Genomic DNA, 21,157 nt, shown 5'->3' on the forward strand with positions numbered 1-21,157 from the left:
AGAGCGAGGGTTCACCTCCCTCTTTGGGCTACTCTGAGGCAGATGTGGGGTTGACTCTGAGTGGAGAGTTGGGCTGAGTGCATATTGTACTGAGTCAGATTGCACTGACTTCCTTGATGGCTCAGGCTCTACTATGGCTCCTTCTGGCACTGCTTTGCCAGTCAGTGAGCAAATATAGACAGTTGTCTGACACTCTGTCAGGTTGAGTGTGATAAGCTAGGTTGTTTAATCCAAGTATCTGTATAAAGGAGTCTCTAGGAGTTAGGGGCAGGAGACAGGTTAGTCTAGTCCAGGCCTTTGCCAGATAAATAACTACCATTTAAACTTCAAAAAAAGTTTATTTGTTTCTAAAATATATATAGATATGTATATATATCCTCTTTTTAGTTAAATGTTAGCATACCCCCCCCCACACACACACTTTTCTCTCCTTTTTATTTTGAAATAATTGTAGATTCACAAGAAGTTACAAAAATAGTACAGAGGAAAGAAATCCCCATGTACCCTTCACCCATTTCCCCCCAATGTTACATCTTACATAACTTTAGGCCAATATTAAAACCAGAAAATTGACATTGCTACAATGTGTATGTATAGTTCTATGACATTTTATCACGTGTGTATTTGTGTAGTCACCACCGTGATCAAGATACAGTGCTATTACATCACCACAAAGATCTTCCTCAGCTAACCACTTTATAGACATATCAACCCCTCCCCCAAAATCAGCCCTAATCCCTGGTAACCACTAAATATTTTGTCTCTATAATTTTGTTATTTCAAGAATACATAAATGCAGCCCTACAGAATGTGGCATTTTGAGGTTGACTCTTTTTTCACTCAGCATGATGCCCTTGAGTTCCATCCAAGTTGCTGCATCTATCAATAGTTTGTTCCTTTATGTTGCTGACTAGTATCCATGGTATGGATGTGCATAATTTGTTTAACCATTCACCCCTTGAAGGACATTTTCATTGTTTCTGATTTTTGGCTATTACATATGAAGCTATGATCTCTAGGATAAATGTTCAGAAATGTGATTGCTAGGCCATATGTAAGTGGATGCTTAGTTTTTTAAGAAACTGCCAAACTGTTTTCTAGAATGGCTGTACCGTTCTTCATTCTCACCAGGATGTATGAGAGATCCAGTTTCTCTGTTCCCTTGCCAGCCTTTGATGTTATCACAAGTTATTCTTTTAGCCCTTCCATTCGGTATGTAGTGATATCTCACTGTGGGTTTTTTCTTTCTCTAATGGCTAGTGATTTTGAAACTCCTTTTAATATGCTTATTTGCAATTTGTATAAGAGAATTCTTTGGTAAAATGTACCTTATTTTGCTCATTTTCTAATTGGAGTGTTTGTCTTTTTACTATTGAGTTTTGAGGGTTTCAAAAATATTTTCTAGAAACTAGTTCTTTATCAGATAGGTGCTTTGCAAATTGTTTCCTGTCTGTAGCTTGTCTTTTAATCTTCATAACAAGATCTTTCACAAAGCAAAAGTTTTAAATTTTGATGAAATTCAACTTACTGATTTTTTTTCTTTTATGAATCATGCTTTTGGCATTATATCTAAGAACTCTTTGCCAAGCCCTAGATGCTGAAGATTTTCTCCTACATTTTCTTCTGAAACTTTTACAGCTTTATATTTTACATTTAAATCTATGATCAATTTTGAGTTCATTTTTGTATAAGGTCTGTGGTTTAGGTTGTGGTAATCAGAATTATGATATGACCCCCAAGATCTTCCCCCTGATGTACTGTACATGCATTATATAATTTACCCTCTCTCCTTGAGGGTGAGACCAGTAAATAGGAGATTATCCTGGATGGGCCTGACCTAATCAGATGAGCCCTTTAAAAGAAGGTGAAGTGCCAGAGATGTGCTCTTTCTGGCCTGGAAGAAAGCCAACAGCCAAGCTGAGGAAGGAGGGGTCCATTTGGCAAGGACCTGAGGGGGTTCCTTAGCTGAGAATCACCCTGGCTGATTTTCTTGCTGGCTGAATCCAGCAAGAAAATGGAGACCTCCGTTCTACAACTGGAAGAACTAAATTCTGCCAACAACTTGAATGAACTTGGAAAGAGGGCCCTGAGTCTCAGCGAGATTGCAGCTCCAGCTGAAACTTTTATTTCAGCCTGGTAAGACCCTGAGTGGAAGACCCAGCTAACCCATGCTAGACCCACAGAAACTATGAGATACTAAATTTGTGTTGTTTTACGTCATTAAGCTTTTGGTAATCCTAGAGTGTGGTGCTGCTTTTGTGCTTATATAGATAAGGATTCTGATTACTGGAGCTTGCATCTGGGCGTTAGGGAAAGAAATGGGACATCCACGCTGCTGGGCACAGTGAGTTGGTAGATTGTCTTCTGGATGTGGAGGCTTCCTGAAGCCTTACTTGTGCCTTTTTTTAAAAATTAATTTCTACTGGAGTATAGTTGATTTACAATGTTGTGTTAGTTTCTGCTGTACAGCAAAGTGAATCAGTATACATATACACATATCCACTCTTTTTTAGATTCTTTTCCCACAGAGGTCATTACAGAGTATTGAGTAGAGTTCCTTGTGCTATACAGTACGTCCTTATTCATTATCTTTTTTATATATAATAGTGAGTATGTGTCAATCCCAATCTCCCAATTTATCCCTGCCCCCTTCCCCCGTTGGTAACCATAAGTTTGTTTTCTACATCTGTGACTCTGTTTCTGTTTTGTAAATAAGTTCATTTGTACCCTTTTTTAGATTCCACATATAAGTGATATCATACGATATTTGTCTTTCTCTCTCTGACTTACTTCACTCAGTGTGACAATCTCTAGGTTCATCCATGTCACTGCAAATGGTATTATTTCATTCTTTTTTATGGCTGAGTAATATTCCATTGTATACAGGTACCACATCTTCTTTATCCATTCATCCATCGATGGACATATAGATTGCTTTCATGTCTTGGCTATTGTAAATAGTGTTGCAATGAACATTGGGGTACATGTATCTTTTTTTTTTTTAATAGATCTTTACTGGAGTATAATTGCTTCACAGTACTGTGTTAGTTTCTGTTGTACACCAAGGTGAATCAGCCTTATACATACATATGTCCCCATATCCCCTCCCTCTTGAGCCTCCCTCCCATCTCCCTATCCCACCCCTCTAGGTCATCGCGAAGCACCGAGCTGATCTCCCTGTGCTATGCTGCTGCTTCCCACTAGCTAACTATTTTACATTCGGTAGTGTATATATGTCAATGCTACTCTCACCTCTCACTTCACCCCAGCTTCCCCTTCCCGCCCCGTGTCCTCAAGTCCATTCTCTACGTCTACATCTTTATTCCTGCCCTGCAACTAGGTTCATCAGTACCATTTTTTTTTCTTTAGATTCCATATATATGTGTTAGCATACAGTATTTGTTTTTCTCTTTCTGACTTACTTCACTCTGTACGACAGACTCTAGGTCCATCCACCTCACTACAAATAACTCAATTTCGTTTCTTTTTATGGCGAGTAATATTCCATTGTATATATGTGCCATATCTTCTTTATCCATTCATCTGTCGATGGACATTTAGGTTGGTTCCATGTCCTGGCTATTGTAAATAGTGCTGCGATGAACACTGTGGTACATGTCTCTTTTTGAATTATGGTTTTCTCAGGGTATATGCCCAGTAGTGGGATTGCTGGGTCATATGGTAGTTCTAGTTTTAGTTTTTTAAGGAACCTCCATACTGTTTTCCATAGTGGTTGTATCAATTCACATTCCCACCAACAGTGCAGGAGGATTCCCTTTTCACCACACTGGAAAGCATTTATTGTTTCTAGGTTTTTTGATAATGGCCATTCTGACTGGCATGAGGTGATACCTCATTGTAGTTTTGATTTGCATTTCTCTAATAATTAGTGATGTTGAGCATCTTTTCATGTGCCTCTTGGCCATCTGTACATCTTCCTTGGAGAAATGTCTGTTTAGGTCTTCCACCCATTTTTTAATTGGATTGTTTGTTTTTTTGATATTGAACTCCATGAGCTGTTTGTATATTTTGGAGATTAATCCTTTGTCTGTTGTTTCATTTGCAAATATTTTCTCCCATTCTGAGGGTTGTCTTTTTGTCTTGTTTATGGTTTCCTTTGCTGTGCAAAAGCTTTTAAGTTTAATTAAGTCCCATTTGTTTATTTTTGTTTTTATTTCCGTTACTCTAGGAGGTGGGTCAAAAAAGATCTTGCTGTGGTTTATGTCAAAGGGTGTTTTTCCTATGTTTTCCTCTAAAACATTTAAAAACATAAAATTTCCTCACGTAAATTAGGTGACCATATGTGCGTAGGTTTATCTCTGGGCATTCTATCCTGTACCATAGATCTATATTTCTGTTTTTGTGTCAGTACCATGCTGTCTGTATTACTGTAGCTTTGTGGTATAGTTTGAAGTCGGGGAGCCTGATACCTGCAACTCCATTTTTCTTTCTCAAGATTGCTTTGGTTATTCGGGGTCTTTTGTGTTTCCATACAAATTGTAAAGTTTTTTGTTATAATTCTGTGAAGAATGCCATTGGTAGTTTGATAGGGATTGCATTGAATCTGTAGGTTGCTTTGGGTAGTATAGCCATTTTCACAATATTGATTCTTCCAATCCAAGGACATGGTATATTTCACCATCTGTTTATGTCATCTTTGATTTCTTTCATCAGTGTTTTATAGTTTTCTGAGTACAAGTCTTTCGCCTCCTTCAGCAGGTTTATTCCTAGGTATTTTATTCTTTTTGTTGCAATGGTAAATGGGAGTGTTTCCTTAATTTCTTTTCTGATTTTTCGTTGTTGGTATATAGGAATGCCAGAGATTTCTGTGCATTAATTTTGTATCCTCCAACTTTACCAAATTCATTGAATAATTCTAGTAGTTTTCTGGTGGCATCTTTAGCATTTTCTATGTATAATATCATGTCATCGGCAAACAGTGACAGTTTTATTTCTTCTTTTCCAATTTGTATTCCTTTTATTTCTTTTTCTTCTCTGATTGCTGTGGGTAGGACTTCCAAAACTATGTTAGATAATAGTGGTGAGAGTGGACACCCTTGTCTTGTTCCTAATCTTAGTGGAAATGCTTTCAGTTTTTCACCATTGAGTATGATGCTTGCTGTGGGTTTGTCATATATGGCCTTTATTAGGTTGAGGTAGGTTCCCTATATGGCCATTTTCTGGAGAGTTTTTATCATAAATAGGTGTTGAATTTTGTCAAAAGCTTTTTCTGTATCTATTGAGATGATCATATGGTTTTTATTCCTTAATTTGTTAATGTGGTGTATCACATTGATTGATTTGCGTGTATTGAAGAATTCTTGCATCCCTGGGATAAATCCCACTTGATCATGGTGTATGACCCTTTTAATGTGTTGTTGGATTCTGTTTGCTAGTGTTTTGTTCAGGATATTTGCATCTATGTTCATCAGTGATATTGGTCTATAGTTTTCTTTTTTTGTGATATCTTTTTCTGGTTTTGGTATCAGGGTGATGGTGGCTTCGTAGAATGAATTTGGGAGTGTTTCTCCCTCTGCAATTTTTTGGAAAAGTTTGAGAAGGATCGGTGTTAGCTCTTCTCTAAATGTTTGATAGAATTCACCTGTGAAGCCATCTGGTCCTGGACTTCTGTTTGTTGGCAGATTTTTTATTATGGTTTCAATTTCATTACTTGTGATAGGTCTGTTTATATTTTCTAGTTCTTCCTGGTTCAGTCTTGGAAAATTGTACCCTTCCAAGAATTTGTCCGTTCCTTTGTGGTTGTCCATTTTATTGGCATATAGTTGTTTGTAGTAGTCTCTTATAAACCTTTGTATTTCTGCAGTATCAGTTGTGGTTTCTCCTTTTTCATTTCTAATTTTATTGATTTGAGTCCTCTTCCTTTTTTTCTTGATGAGTCTGGCTAAGGGTTTATCAATTTTGTTTATCTTCTCAAAGAACCAACTTTTAGTTTTATTGATCTTTGCTCTTGTTTTCTTTGTTTCTATTTCATTTATTTCTGCTCTGATCTTTATGATATCTTTCCTTCTACTGACTTTGGGTTTTCTTTGTTCTTCTTTCTCTAGTTGTTTTAAGTGTAGTGTTAGATTGTTTATTTGAGATTTTTCTTGTTTCTTGAGGTGAGATTGAATTGCTATAAACTTCCCTCTTAGAACTGCTTTTGCTGTGTCCCATAGGTTTTGGGTCGTCATGTTTTCATTGTCGTTTGTTTCTGTGTATTTTTTAATTTCTTCTTTGATTTCTTCAGTGATCTCTTGGTTATTTAGTAGCTCACTGTTTAGCTGCCATGTATTTGTGTTTTTTTACAGTTTTTTTCCTGTAATTGATTTCCAGTCTCATAGCGTTGTAGTCAGAAAAGATGCTTGATACAATTTCAGTTTTCTTAAATTTTCCAAGGCTTGATTTGTGACCCAAGATGTGATCTATCCTGGAGAATGTTCCATGTGCACTTGAAAAGAAAATGTATTCTGCCACTTTTGGGTGGAACGTTGTATAAATATCAATTAAACCTATCTGGTGTATTGTGTCATTTAAAGCTTGTGTTTCCTTATTTATTTTCTGTTTGGATGATCTGTCCATTGGTGTAAGTAGGGTGTTAAAGTCCCCTACTATTATTGTGTTACTTTCGATTTCTCCTTTCATGGTTGTTAGCATTTGCCTTATGTATTGAGGTGCTCCCATGTTGGGTGCATAAACATTTATAATTGTTATATCTTCTTCTTGGATTGATCCCTTGATCATTATGTAGTGTCCTTCCATATCTCTTGTAACATTCTTTATTTTAAAGTCTATTTTATCTGATACGAGTATTGCTACTCCAGCTTTCTTTTGATTTCCGTTTGTGTGGAACATATTTTTCCATCCCTTCACTTTCAGCCTGTATGTGTCCCTAGGTCTGAAGTGGGTCTCTTGTAGACAGCATATATATGGGTCTTGGTTTTGTATCAGTTCAGCCAGTCTGTGTCTTTTGGTTGGGGCATTTAATCCATTTACATTCAAGGTTATTATCGATATGTATGTTGCTGTTACCATTTTCTTAATTGTTTTGGGTTTGTTTTTGTGGGTCTTTTTCTTCTCTTGTGTTTCCTGCCTAGAGAAGTTTCTTTAGCATTTGTTATAAAGCTGGTTTGGTGGTGCTGAGTTCTCTTAGCTTTTGCTTGTCTGAAAAGCTTTTGATTTCTCTGTAGAATCTGAATGAGACCCTTGCTGGGTAGAGTAATCTTGGTTGTAGCTTTTTCTCTTTCATCACTTTAGGGATATCCTGCCACTCCCTTCTGGCCTGCAGAGTTTCTGGTGAAAAATCAGCTGATAACCTTATGGGGATTCCTTTGTATGTTATTTTTTTGTTTTTCCCTTGCTGCTTTTAATTTTTTTTTTGAATTTAATTTTTTTAGTTTGATTAATATTTGTCTTGGTGTATTTTTCCTAGGGTTTATCCTGTATGGGACTCTCTCTGCTTCCTGGACTTGAGTGACTAGTTCACTTGGGGGTTCCTCCCAATTCCTTGGGTGTCAGGGTCCCCCACCAGCAGCTGGCAGGCACCCTAGTTGTGGGGAGATGCTAACTCAGTGTCTTTCCACACCGCCATCTTGACTCCTGCATGTATCTTTTTGAATTATGGTTTTCTCCAGATATAGGCCCATGAGTGGGATTGCTGGATCATATGGTAGTTCTATTTTTAGTTTTTTTAGGATCCTCCATACTATTATCCGTAGTGGCTGTACCAATTTACATTCTCACCAACAGGGTAGGAGGGTTCCCTTTTTTTCACACCCTCTCCAGCAACTTGTGCCTTTCTGACTGTAGGCCACTCTCTGTTTTGGTTTGTGGGCACAAACACAGCTGTTGCCGCTCTCCTTCACACCAGTAGGGGAAGAGCTGCCTAGCTCAGTCACGCTGTGATGTAGAGGAGTGCTCTCCATACTTGTTGATTGCTTACTTTTATTTTTGAACCAGTATCTCCAAAATATGTATGTATGTATATTTATACCTTTATAAATTGTATACTTAATGTTATTGTTAAATAAGCTCTATAACATAAAACAAAAAAAATAGAATATTTTAAAGATAGGATTTTAAAAGATTTTTAAAAGAAAGATTAAAAAGTTGATATAAAAACTATGGAGACAGTGAAAAGATCAGTGATTGCCAGGGGTTGGGGAGGAGGGAAGAATGAGTAGGCACAGAGAATTTTTAGGGCACTGAAACTCTTCTGTGTGATACTACCATGGTGGGTACATGTCATTATACATTTGTCCAAACCAATAGAATGTACACCACCAAGAGTCAACACAAATGCAAGCTATGGGTTTTGGGTGATGATGTGTCAGTGTAGGTTCACTGATGGTAACAAATGTACCACTCTGGTGTGGGATGTTTTTGGGTGTGTAGGGGCAGGGGGTATACGGGAAATTTATGTACTTCCCACTCAATTTTTCTGTGAACCTGAAACTGCTCTAAAAAATGTAGTCTATTAAAAGAACTAAATATAATATAAAGTAAAATCTATATATGGAAGTCTCCAATTTTTTTTCCATTTTAACTCACTTTGGCGACTGAATACATCCCAGTGGGTATGCAAGACAATGGACTCTCCCTTTTTTTTTTTAATAAAGTAAGAGATAAAATTTTTATTCTTTGTTATGGATTGGCACTGGTGTCATCACTTGGTCCATTTTTTAGACATTACTTTTTCCTGTTAGGTATTTTGGGAAAAGATGGAAGGATTCTACAGTGCAGCAGGGCTGAGAATGGTGTCGTCACTTGTTTATTTACTTTCTTTGTATTTCACCACGAACTCTTATGTACCCTGTATGGTTAAGTAATTTATGGATTAAATTATTTTTCATAGTGTAGTCTTTACAGTAGTTTACAATGAGATAAGAGGTAGTCTTTAAAATCTTCTATATAAGGTTTGCTGTTTTTCTTGTGACAAAGTGCTTCAAATTACTCTTGAACTTGAGTGTGAATTATGTACTTTTCTGTAACATAAAGAGAGGGGTTCCAAATCTGTAGACCTTTTCTTTGATGGCAAGTGGCTATCAAAAGCATTCTATCTATAAATTTTTTTTTAAAGAAGCCAAGACAAAACACATTCTGTCACAAGAAGTTTTTTAAACAATGAACTGCTTTATTGAAGGAGTTTTATGGAGCATTATGAAAATAGTTGTTTGGAAGTGTTTCCAGAATTTTGGAATTTTTCTAAAATTGATCTAAATCTATAAAAATTCATATATGTGTATACACATAAAAAGTTCAGAAGCAAAATTTTTTAACCAAAAAATGTGTTTGAATTTTTGTTAAAAATATAAAATGTATTTAGTATAAAATGCATTTGTGAAAATGTAAAAACAGGACATATATTAGTTTAAAGAAAAGTTGATTAATTCGGGGAAGTTGGACATCTTTTAGCCAAAATTCCAATTAAAACTTCATTTACTTGATCGATACGATTGAAACATGCATGTCATGATTTAATAAACACAACCAGTGGCGTACTTTCGCCAAGTGCATCTTCCCTATTTACCACGTCATGGGAGTGGTCAGGGTGAAGATTCAGTATTAGACTTCCAAACAGGTTTCCCCATTATCCAAAAGCAGAGCATTCCTATAAAACCTGTCATAAGCTGAAATGGCGTTAAGTGAAGGAGCAGTTACCCTAGGCCCCATCTTGCTAATGGATGAACAAAATAAATGGAGACAAAGCACAGATGCTCACAGACACAGTTCAAAGCTGTGTGGACTTGGTGCTGAGATGCTGAGAGTAGTTCCTGGGGAAGGAGCTTGGAGGGGCCACTCTCACTGCTCTGGGTGAGCGCTGCCTCCAGAAGGGCTCACTGCAAAACAAACAGTGAACGCTATTTTTGCTTTTTGCCTTTTTTGGTAAAAACGAAAATCCTCTTCGGATTTCTTTCAGTTAGCGAAAACAGGTACAAATGCAGGTCTTTTGTGAAAGTGAGGTGGCATAAGGCAAACTTTCAAAGAGCAGGGATACCTGCATCACAAAAAGTTATACAAGATTTTTAAAATTGTAAAGCATATCCAATCATATTTCTTTCACTAACAATCATTAGTAATAACTTTTCGTTGAGAGTAAGAGGTTTCGGGGCTACTGATAAAGCCAAGTTAAGGCCCTCTCCTTCCTCTCATAGCTGTTTATGCTTAGTTTCAAGCCCACTTGTACTTGGTTACACCTTTGTAGAAGTGTTTTCTTGCTTGTGTTTTGGATAGGGTTTCTCTAAAATTTTGTTTCTGGCCCCTTCTACTTTCTCTTCCTTATTGATTCCTCAGAATTCTTGTCAGCTGAAAGCATTCTTATCAGCTTTGATGCCTGCACATGCATGCACACACACATACACACACACATGCGATTCTGTGTGGTAAAGCAAGGAGGTGGATGGCAGTCTGCCATCCTGATTGAGTTGTTCCTACATAACTTTGTACTGGAATGTCATGGTGAATAGTATTTAGGGCCAGGGCCAGAAACCAAACATCCAAACTAAACAGTCCATTTCCAGATCTTAGACTGGCTCTTGACTGGGGGACGTAGTTGCTATTTGCAGACTACTAATAAGAGACCCTTTAACCCTCATTCTCTTCTGTATCCCTACATTTATAAAATATTGGAATGAGGGCTTCCCTGGTGGCGCAGTGGTTGAGAATCTGCCTGCCAATGCAGGGGACACGGGTTCGAGCCCTGGTCTGGGAAGATCCCACATGCCGCGGAGCGGCTGGGCCCGTGAGCCATGATTACTGAGCCTGCGCGTCTGGAGCCTGTGCTCCGCAACAAGAGAGGCCGCGACAGTGAGAGGCCCGCGCACTGCGATGAAGAGCGGCCCCCGCTTGCCGCAACTAGAGAAAGCCCTCGCACAGAAACGAAGACCCAACACAGCCAAAAATAAATAAATAAATAAATTAAAAAAAAGATATATTGGAATGAAAGTAAGTCAACTAAATGAGCAACCTTACAGAGTAATTTTGTGATAATGAAGAAAATAATTTTCCTTTAATTCCAGGTGCCAAGGAATAAAATTTGATACTAAAAACTATGAGAATGTTATCATTCTAAGACTTTCATTCATAGGAAAGACATCTAAATAGTAACTTTTATTTTATTATTTTTTAATTAAAAAAAAATTTTTTACTAAGGTACAGTTGATTTACAATGTTGTGTTAGTTTCAGGCGTACAGCAAAGTGAATCAGTTACGAATATACATATACCCACACTTCTTTAGATTCTTTTCCCATATAGGCCATCACAGAGTATTGAGTAGAGTTCCCTGGGCTATGCAGTAAGTCCTTATTAGTTATCTATTTTATATATAATAGTGTGTATATGTCAGTCCCTACCTCCCAGTTTATCCCTCACCTCCCATTACCCCCTGGTAACCATAAGTTTGTTTTCTACATCTGTAATTCTATTTCTGTTTTGTAGTTAAGTTCATTTGTACCCTTTTTTTAGATTCCACATATAAGTGATATCATATGATATTTGTCTTTCTCTTTCTGACTTCATTCAGTATGACCATCTCTTGGTCCATCCATGTCACTGCAAATGGCATTATTTCGTTCTTTAAATAGTAACTTTTATTATCAATGGGACCTTTTGTTGTTAGGAAGTAAATATTCATTAGCCTCTAAAATTCTTTATTTTTGAAAGAATTTTAATATATTTAATATGTGTAGAATAACTTGTATTTAAAATACTTATATGTCCAATAATACCCCTCAGAAATATTGAATCTTTCTTTTATGAGTTAAAATAGTAATTTTCCTGATTTGATATTGTTGTCATTATTATAGCTAACATTTACCTGAGTGTTTACTGTGTGCCAGATAGTTAAGCTCTTTTCATGTATTAATATTCATTTAATCCCCACAAAATCTTTGTAAGGTAGGAATCATATTCCCCATATTATGGGGATTTACTATATTTCACATATTTGGTATATCTATTTTACATGGTATACTTACTTTATATAGTATGTAGAAATGAAGTATATCCGTAATTACAAAATTTAAAGTAAATGTCAGAGGTTTTTGCTTCCCAATTACTTACTCAAAAATATAAATAGAAAATTTACTATTTTGTTGGCATCTAGGCCTTATGACATTTTCCACTAATTGCTCCTTCTCCTAACATCAACTTCCCAAGGCTCCTACTTTCCCTGAAGTCCAATTTTGAAGTCAGTCTAAACTACATAATATGTACATAAGAAATTATATAAATAATATACTAGTCCTCAAGTGACAGTCACCTGTTTGTATCTCAGAATTTTTTGTATTCTAAAACACTTATGCTTTTCCTTGAAATAGATAGGACTTGGAATTTTATATGTTTGAACTTTCTCATCTTGTTATGCTGATTATAAACACAATAGATTATCTCTAAAACAAAAGGCTATTTTTGTCCAGAAACTGTTTTTTGTTCTGTTTCTCATATAACTAGATAAACCCTACTGAGATTCATATCTCACTGCATGGTATAGTCAAAATCCCAAGGGCCAAAGATGACATGGGATAAATTCTCAAGTGCTGGGCTTGCTTTTGACAGTATCATGCTGCTTTGTCATTGTTTCCTAATGTAAAAAGGTGTGATGTTTTAATACAGGAGTGAGGGGTATTGTATAGCGCTAGACTTCAGGAGATTGATAGAGAGGTCATGAGATGCTCACTCCCTCCTCCTCGCACCCCCTCACTTGATTCCAGCTGTCATTTCCATTTCTTCTACCAAGCTGGCACCTTTCTTTTGTATTAAAGAGTTGGATTTTTCACTGGCATCCTTTATAACATAGTTTGAATCACTTTTTAATACTGGAAGTTAACATTCTTTATTCTTCAAAAGAGCTGTGGATTCTTTGAATAGCTTTGCGATTTCACTGACACTCCTCCCTACCTTTCAGTTCTGAAGGAGGTTTTCATTTTAGAAGCATGTAGTATATTTTACATACACTAGTTCCATGGAACATACTTTCTGTATTGATTACCTTACCTTTGCTGCTCTGAAAAAAATATCCTATACAGTAAGTGTTATAGAAAATTGCTTTCATCTCTCAAATGAAATACTGCTTTAAAGATTTTAAATGCTTAAGACTCTAAATCCTAAGCAAAAAGTAGATTATTATTTTATTCTTTTTAATGTTATAAAGAAGTAATATGTGGTTTCTCTTAATACTGCACTGAATGTTAGAATTTGGTTATCAAAAGCAGATCAAGGAAGGAGCCAAAATAATTATGACTTTTGTTTCATCCATCATATAAAAATTCAGATATAACTTCTCAAAAAATATTTTATTTTTTAAAAAAGAGATTTGAAGGAATACCTTTTATATTATAATTCCTTTTAGGATATCATGTATATGGCAATTCATGAAATGTGTTTCTCCAAATTTAAGATATAGGGTAACTTTTTTTTTTTTTATTTATTTTTGCCTGCGTTGGGTCTTCGTTGCTGCACGCGGGCTTCCTCTAGTTGCGGCGATTGGGGGCTACTCTTCGTTGCAGTGCGTGAGCTTCTCATTGCAGTGGCTTCTCTTGTTGCGGAGCACGGGCTCTAGGCGCGCGGGCTTCAGTAGTCGTGGCTCGCGGGCTCTAGAGCACAGGCTCAGTACTTGTGGCACATGGGCTTAGTTGCTCCACGGCATGTGGGATCTTCCCAGACCAGGGCTCGAACCCGTGTCCCCTGCATTGGCAGGAGGATTCTTAACCACTGCGCCACCAGGGAAGCCCTAGGGTAACTTTTTAAATGTTGAAATTGTTTATATGTTAGAGGCCAGTTCTATTACGACTTACATTGAGATAATAATCCAGGAGCCTATTATTGATAGAAGAGTACTTTCTTCTTTTTATTAAATAAGGCCTTTATGTAAGTTTTCATGCATTTTATGCACTTTAGGTCCTTATATAACAGGAACACATGTATACAAGCCACCTATCACAGATTGTCTCATTAAGATCTTCGTGGAGAATTTAAAAATAGAACAATGGTAATACTACAATGAAATTTACTAGCTTACCATTTTTAGAGGGCTTTTTTGTATTAGATGCCATGTAGCTGAAGGGTTAAGAGAATGGCTTTGTATTAGATTTTTAACTATCTGATCCTCACAACAGTTTTAGAAATAAGCAAAAAAATTGACTTTTCTTCCCATTTTATGGAGGGAGGAGGTGGAGGCTCAGAGAAATGACATGGCATTGCCCAACAAGATAAAGCTAAGTAAGTGGCAGCATGAGAACCAGAAAAAAATAGAACTTGTGATTCCTGGTCCACCATCTCAGTGGAGAAGATAGATGAATTTACAGAAGTAGAGAGAGACTCGGTGTAGGAAGAAACAGATATGATTTTGTAATTTCTGATTTTTATCTACTTTTGAAACCCAGCGACATATTTTGTGTTAGTATTAGCCCTCAGCTTACCTTGAAATGACTCAAGGTAAGGAATGTTAGGATATGTGAGATGTTCCCAAACATGAGGTCGTACCATGCTTATTTAGTGTTGGGTAATAGAATGAACTTTTGTGTACTTTATCTTTTTATGCCTACAGCTATGCTTTTGCTTCTTTTTTTGACTTTGAATAAAGTATTACTTGGTTAGTAATTTATTCACTAGAGTGTTAAGGTTATATTTTCCCAAGTATCTTCATCCTTTTCTATAAGGTATTTTTTGCCAAACTGAATATGACTAATGTGGCTTTTCATCTTTTCCAGTCTCTCTCTCTCCCCTCCCTCCCTCCCTCCCCTCCCTCCCTCCTTTCCTTCCTTCCTTCCTTCCTTCCTGTCAGTCATTCAAGCCATCCCTGAAGATACAGAGATGATTAGATTTGGCACAATATCTGGCCTAGGTAGCTCCTTAGTGTAGTGAATATAAACATGTAAACTAATGCATTTCTGCCAAAGCAATAAATGCAATAGTAGAAGCAAGCATGAGGGACCCACAGAGAATCAGAATAGAAGTTAACACTGCCTTTGGGCTCAAAAGAGCCTTCTTTAAAGAGGTGGTTTCTGAACTGGGTTTTTGAGGGCAAATAGGAATTTGTTAGGCAAAAAGCTATGAATTTTCTTTTAACTACAAATAATTCACCTACTTCTGTTTCTCAGACATTGTGTATGTTGTTTCTTACTTTTTGTTCACCAGATTATTTCATTTGCATCCAGAATTGCCCAAATATCTAGTTTCTTAAAGCTCTCTCAAACCAGACTCTTCAGATTGAATATAATTTAGAAATTTTCAGACTGTCTACCATTGTTCTAAGTTGTGGCTGCAGTTGGAACATGGTTTTCTTGTAAATAACATAAAATTATATTTGAATACGTCTTTGAAATGTTTGATTTTACTTTACTGTATTTGAAGTATTTTGAAAGACTTTCTAGTCTTTCAAAGGTGTAATAGTATTCTTGGACTTAAAATTCACTACAGCTTGCTTTAGAAGCAAAAGTCTACAAAATATGATTAAACTGTGATACAGAGGCCCAACAATTCTCCCAAATATTACACTACTTAGGGAAGAGAAAAAGTTACCAGCACTTGCTTATGTTATTTATTTTATTATATCCAGTGTAATGCAAGGGTGTTCCTCTATTATATGAATGAAAATAATTATGCTTTTCTTACAATATAGGAATCATATTATTTACTCCTAAAAAATCATAGGATTAGTTCAGCTCCTTTTGTTTCAAAACATTTGTTTTCTAGGTGGTTTGAAAATTTTACTGAGCTCATTTTGAAATATCTTGCTTATATATCCATCTGTTGTGTGTCTTAAGATTGAAATTTAGGTCAAATTACAACTTGAATTTAACTTTACAAAGGTAATAAGTGTGCCATCTTTAAAAACTGCATTCTAAATTTTAAGCACAATAGATCAAAGTACACCTTATTTAAATAAATATTCTGGAAAAAAGTCTCAATTGTTTTCTCCCAAACTTTCTTAAAATAGTCACAGTTCTCAATATAAAATGTGAGGTTTAGCTTTATTATTTTAAAGGAGGATGAAAAGTTGTTTATTTTAAAATTTTAATGATTTTGCTTTCAAATTATGGAAATTCTCCTTTGGGGACAGCTTTATTTGAATTGTATGTGGCATTATTTTTATTTCTTAAGGCTATGATTAAAAGTTTCGTGGATGTCTACCAGCTTGCAAGCACTAGAATTGCTACATTAGAAAAGGAAATGACATCTCATCGAAGTCATATTGCAACCTTGAAATCAGAACTTCACACAGCTTGTTTACGTGAAAATGAAAGTTTACAATCAGTAAGTCCTACAATATTTTTTTCTTCTTTGGATCTTGGGTCACATTTACATTCATGTTTTTGTTGTTCATAAGATCACTCACCAGTATATATAATTTAGGGTGAGTGATCAATCAAGCAACGTAAAATTATTAAGTGTGGAGAAAATTTTGAAGGAAGAAAAGCAATTAATTTTTCCATTGTATCATGTATAAAGATATGCATATTGTTATCAATGCTAAAACACTACATCAAGATTCCTTTGTGTTTGGCAGTGCAGCTGACAGTTGGATTTGGCAGTATGCATAGTTAAAGCTTGCAACTGTCTGAAGATTCAGTGTGTCCCATTAAGACAGAATATTATTAATTATGTGTATAACCAAAATGGTAATTAGAACATGTGATTATTCTCTGTAGAAAGCTAGTCTTATCCATAATACATGCCCAGCTAAAGATGCATGTTGTGATTCATCTATATGATTAAAATTCAGTTTCAGCAGTCATTTTATGTCTTAAAATTTTAGCCCATGATGAAATTTGGGCTCATTTAAGACTAAACAAAATTTTCTACATTTGAAATACGTGTTTGGGGAGTATCAAAAAATGAATATATTTGTGACATAAAGGAATAAAATACACATTTAAACTTTCTCCTCAAAAGCCAGATATGTCAACATATCTCAACAGTGAGATTCAGAGGGTTACCAATAATTAGAATGTCTTTTTTCCCTTTTTGGTTTGATTAGAATGGATCTGGGTGACTTGTAAGGAAAAACAGTATCATTTTGCCATTTAGCTATTGACCAATTTCAAATGATATATTCAACAGAAAAAGAGTTAGCATTAAAGCAAATAGATGCATAGTTGTGGTTTGGTTCTTCAGCTCCTTCAGGTCGTAGCTCAAGTGTCAGCGTCTGAATGCAAGCTTTATGACCATGGTATTTAAAACTGCAACCACTAACCCTCCCCCACCCCGCAAACTGTCTCATTCTCACCCCATGTTGCCTATCTGCCTTCTACCTTCCTTGCTTTATTTTTTTCACTATAGCACTTATCAACTTACATATATTGTATTTTATTTATTTGCTTTTTGTCTGTTTGCTCCTTACCCTCATAGAATATAAGTTCCATAAGGACAAGCAATTTTGGGTATTTTCTTCACAGCTGTAAAGGCACTCTAGTGCCAAGAATAGTCTGACCCACAGTAGGTGCTCAACAAATGGTTATTGAATGAAACATACTGGGACCTAATCCAATAAATGAACAAACTAGTTATTTGGGACCTGAGATGAGATTCAGTTGAGTTCAATTTTTAAAATTACTTTGTTAATTTCTTAGTGAGAGAGTAGTAAATTTGACCTCAAATAAGAGAAATCAAAATGAAGAGGAAACCTTTATAAAGATTTGAGTAAGTATTTGGAATTCATTCTAGTCTTTCTCTGAAACACATTTACATTTCTTCCTGCTAACTCTCTGATCCCATTGGTTAATATTACATTATACTATGTCAGCTTTGTTGGGTCATACCATTATTGGTTGTTTATTACTGTTATTCATATAAAAATAATTGCTTATGTTCTGAGAAAGTTTGGTAAGGTGGGATTGTTTCCCATGGGTTCAAAAATTTTTTACCAGTTATTAAGCTATTGATGTCTTAATGGAGGTGTGCTTAATATCCCCCACTATCATAATAAAGCTCCACTTCTCAACCTTCTGAACAGATTTACAGGATATGCTCATCATCTTATTAGCAAGAGGAGGTTCACTCTGGCAGTGATTCTCAAAAGGGAACGTGTGTAATGTGAAAGTTTTCCCCATGAGATTCTGATGTGTCCTTCTAGGACACTGCTGCCTAATCCCATGTTTCTATGGGATATATGCTCTCCAGTCTCTTCCCTTAGTTGAGAATCACTGTTTTGAAAACAATAATAAATTTGTATACTAATTTCTATTTTTCAAGACATTTAAATATGCATTTTCTAACTTGAACTACTTAACTCTGAGAGAGGTTAATCTTTTAATTTCATAGATGAGAGGTGATATAGTTTGGTAGATAAGAGTATGGGCTTTGGAATTACATCCATTAGAAGTACAGTCAAGTGTAAATAACAGAAAACTTGACTAACATGTTTAAGACAGTTTTTTTTCTCATACAGCAAGAAGTGTAGAAGTAAGTGGCTATTGTCATTGGTTTAGTGGTTCAGCTTCTCTGTAATTTCTCTGCCACTCCCTGATTGTCATAAGATGGAAGCCAGCTCTAGGATTTGGAATCACATTCAAGTCAGAGGAATGGGATGGCCCAGCAATACCTGTTTTATATATATAATAAAGCATTGCAAGGCTTTCTATTTAGAAAATATTTAAGTATTTATACCATACATTTATTATTTAAATATTTAGAACTTTTAATATAAATTTAATAGATAACAGATATTAAATGTATATTTAAATGTTTATATATTTAAAAGAGAAAAAGCCTTCCAAGGAAGTTCCAAACATATTTCCACTTTTATTCCATCAATTGGAAATGGGTTGTGTGGCCACCTTGAGCTATAATGAGTCAAGGGACAAGGGAATGAGGAATGAATAGATACCGGGTTAACCAATTAATAGTATATCTGACTTGTCATACAAGTCAGATATATCTGGATTCCAATTCAACTTCTGTCAGTTGCTAATCAGGTGGCTTGGGTCTCAGGTTTTCATCTGTAAAATGAGGATAGTGATACTACTCTCTAACAGAGATGTTGGGAGGTCTAGTGAGAAGTCTTAAAGTACTTTGCACTTTGCCTTGCACTTAGTGAATAATCCAAAAAATGTTAGCTATTATTTTTATTACCATTATATTTATAGAAAGTAATTGGATTGCACCACAGGAGAAGGTTATTTACTAACATAACATCTTCAGTTTCAAACTGTGTCATTTTGTTCTGCTACCTATTGTAACCTTGAGCATGTAACTCCTGCTCTATGATCACCATCAGTATATTCCCGTGGCTGAGCTCTCTGCCCTTTCTGCAGCCTGTCTTCCCCTCTTTTCCTTGACACATTCTTGAAAAGCAGTCTATACTTTCTTCTTCTATGTGCTCATTCTACTGAAACTATTTTCTTAAAGGTCACCAATAATTTTCTGCTTGCTCTGCTTATCCATTGGTTCCTTCTCATCTCCTTTCATCTTTCTCAGACATATGGGGCTTCAACTACTTTCTTCTTTAAATACTCATCTCCTTTGTTTCTCTTGTTACCGACTTTTCTTCTTTGGCTCTCTGGCCTCTACTTAGTTGAGCTCTGCCTTCTTTGTATTATTGTTTGTTAATTCTTTTCTCCACCCATTAGTTTAATACTTATTCCGCATCTGGTCTGTAACAGGCTTAGTTTTGGTCCTGGGGATGTCATGTGAGCCTAAACAGACAATCTTCACTCTCATGAACTTAAAATCTAATAGTGAAAGTAAATATTTTTCATGTAATCACAGTGATTAATGTGTAATCACTTACCAGGATAAGTTCACTGAAAGAAAAGAACTTAAGTGTATAAGAGTTTTTTTAAACAAATGAGCCTGCCTTAGACTAAGGTATCAGTAAAGCCTTTTCTGGGTCAGTGATGCTTCAGCTAATATCTGAAGACTGGGTGTAAGGTATCCAGGGGTGGAAGAGAGTAGTGTTCCAGATCAGGAGGAGAGGAGCGCAGATATCTACAAAGGCTCTGTGGTGGGAGGAAGAAATTGAAGAAATTGAGGAAGACCAGTATGGCTGGAATGAAGAGAGCAAAGGCAAGAGTACTCTGAGATAAGAAAGGTCTAGAGAAAAGGGCAGAGGTCAGACTTTGTTGTCCTTGTTTTGAGAGCAAAGGAAGAGTCATTGAAAAACTTTAGAGAAGGAATGGTATGCTCGGATTTGCTTTTTTTAAAAGATCACTTTGGCTGTAGTGTGAAGAAACAATTGAATATGAAGAACAAGAGATAGGGGTGTGTCAAACAATTCCTAGGTTTTTTTTTGCTTTTGGAAATGGATTAATGATCTCATTTACTGAGAGAGAAACAATGGAACAGGAGGGGATATTGTGAGTTTAATTTTGAGTATGTTAAGTTTTAGGTGCCACTGAGACATCCAACTGGAGATGTCACAAAGGCTGCTTGATGTGGAATTCAAGGAAGATGCCAAGCTGGAGATAACAATTTCAAGTCACTGTTATACAGGTAGGACTTGAAGCTGTTAGCAAGACTGAAACTACATAGGGACGGTTTATAGAGTAAAAAGAGAAAAAGGCCTAAGAATGAAGCTTGAAAAACTCCAGCATATAATGCCTGAGTACAATAGGATAACGTTGCAAAGGAAGCTGTGAAGGAACAGGCAAAGAGGGAAGAGGAAAACCAAGAAAGTATGGTGCCATGAGAAGAGAGAATTTCAAGAAGGGTGACATGCCAATAGTGTCATATGCTGCTGAAAAGCAAGTGAAATGAGGACTGAAAAATGGCCTTTGGAGTTAGTGCATGGAGGCCCTTGGTAAACTTAACAAAAGCTCTTTCAGCAAGAGGTGGCGAAATTAGTGGAAGGTGACCAAAAGAAGTGCATTTAGACATCTGTCGCAAAGATTTAGCTATTAAGTGTGAAAAATAGGAGTGGAGTGTTCAGAGGATTCAGGGAGTCCTAAGATGGGAATGACTTAAATATGTTTCAGTATCTTCTTAAAATAGGCCTCCCGCAGTCTGGTTTTTACCCTGTCCACTATACTGTCCATTTTTATAATTTCAATTATCACCTTTTTCATACTCGTGCTTTCTTCTACTTCTTTTTTTTAACTCCAGCTTTCTTTTGACTAGTGTTTGCATGATATATCTTTTCCCATTCTTTTCTTTTAACCTATGTTTTATATATACAGTGGGTTTGTTGTATTTATCCATTTGACAATCTCTGGCTTTTAACT

The 21,157-nt window shown here is 36.0% G+C and overlaps 1 protein-coding gene across 23 annotated transcripts in view; it reads left to right on the forward strand.

The window, feature by feature from the left end:
- CCDC171 (coiled-coil domain containing 171) overlaps positions 1 to 21,157 on the forward strand; it is a 378,190-nt gene that overhangs the window by 307,173 nt on the left and 49,860 nt on the right. For all 23 annotated transcript variants that reach the window (XR_014265395.1, XM_082467922.1, XM_082467938.1 and 20 more), the window contains one exon: positions 16,101 to 16,253. Coding sequence is in view for 22 of the 23 variants with exons in the window: in XM_082467922.1 (XP_082324048.1) it covers positions 16,101 to 16,253 (153 nt within the window). In the remaining variant the exon portion in view is untranslated. The remainder of the gene's footprint in view (positions 1 to 16,100; positions 16,254 to 21,157) is intronic.

This window comes from Balaenoptera physalus (genome assembly GCF_965194825.1).
Source record: "Balaenoptera physalus genome assembly, chromosome: 7".
Lineage (NCBI taxonomy): Eukaryota > Metazoa > Chordata > Mammalia > Artiodactyla > Balaenopteridae > Balaenoptera > Balaenoptera physalus.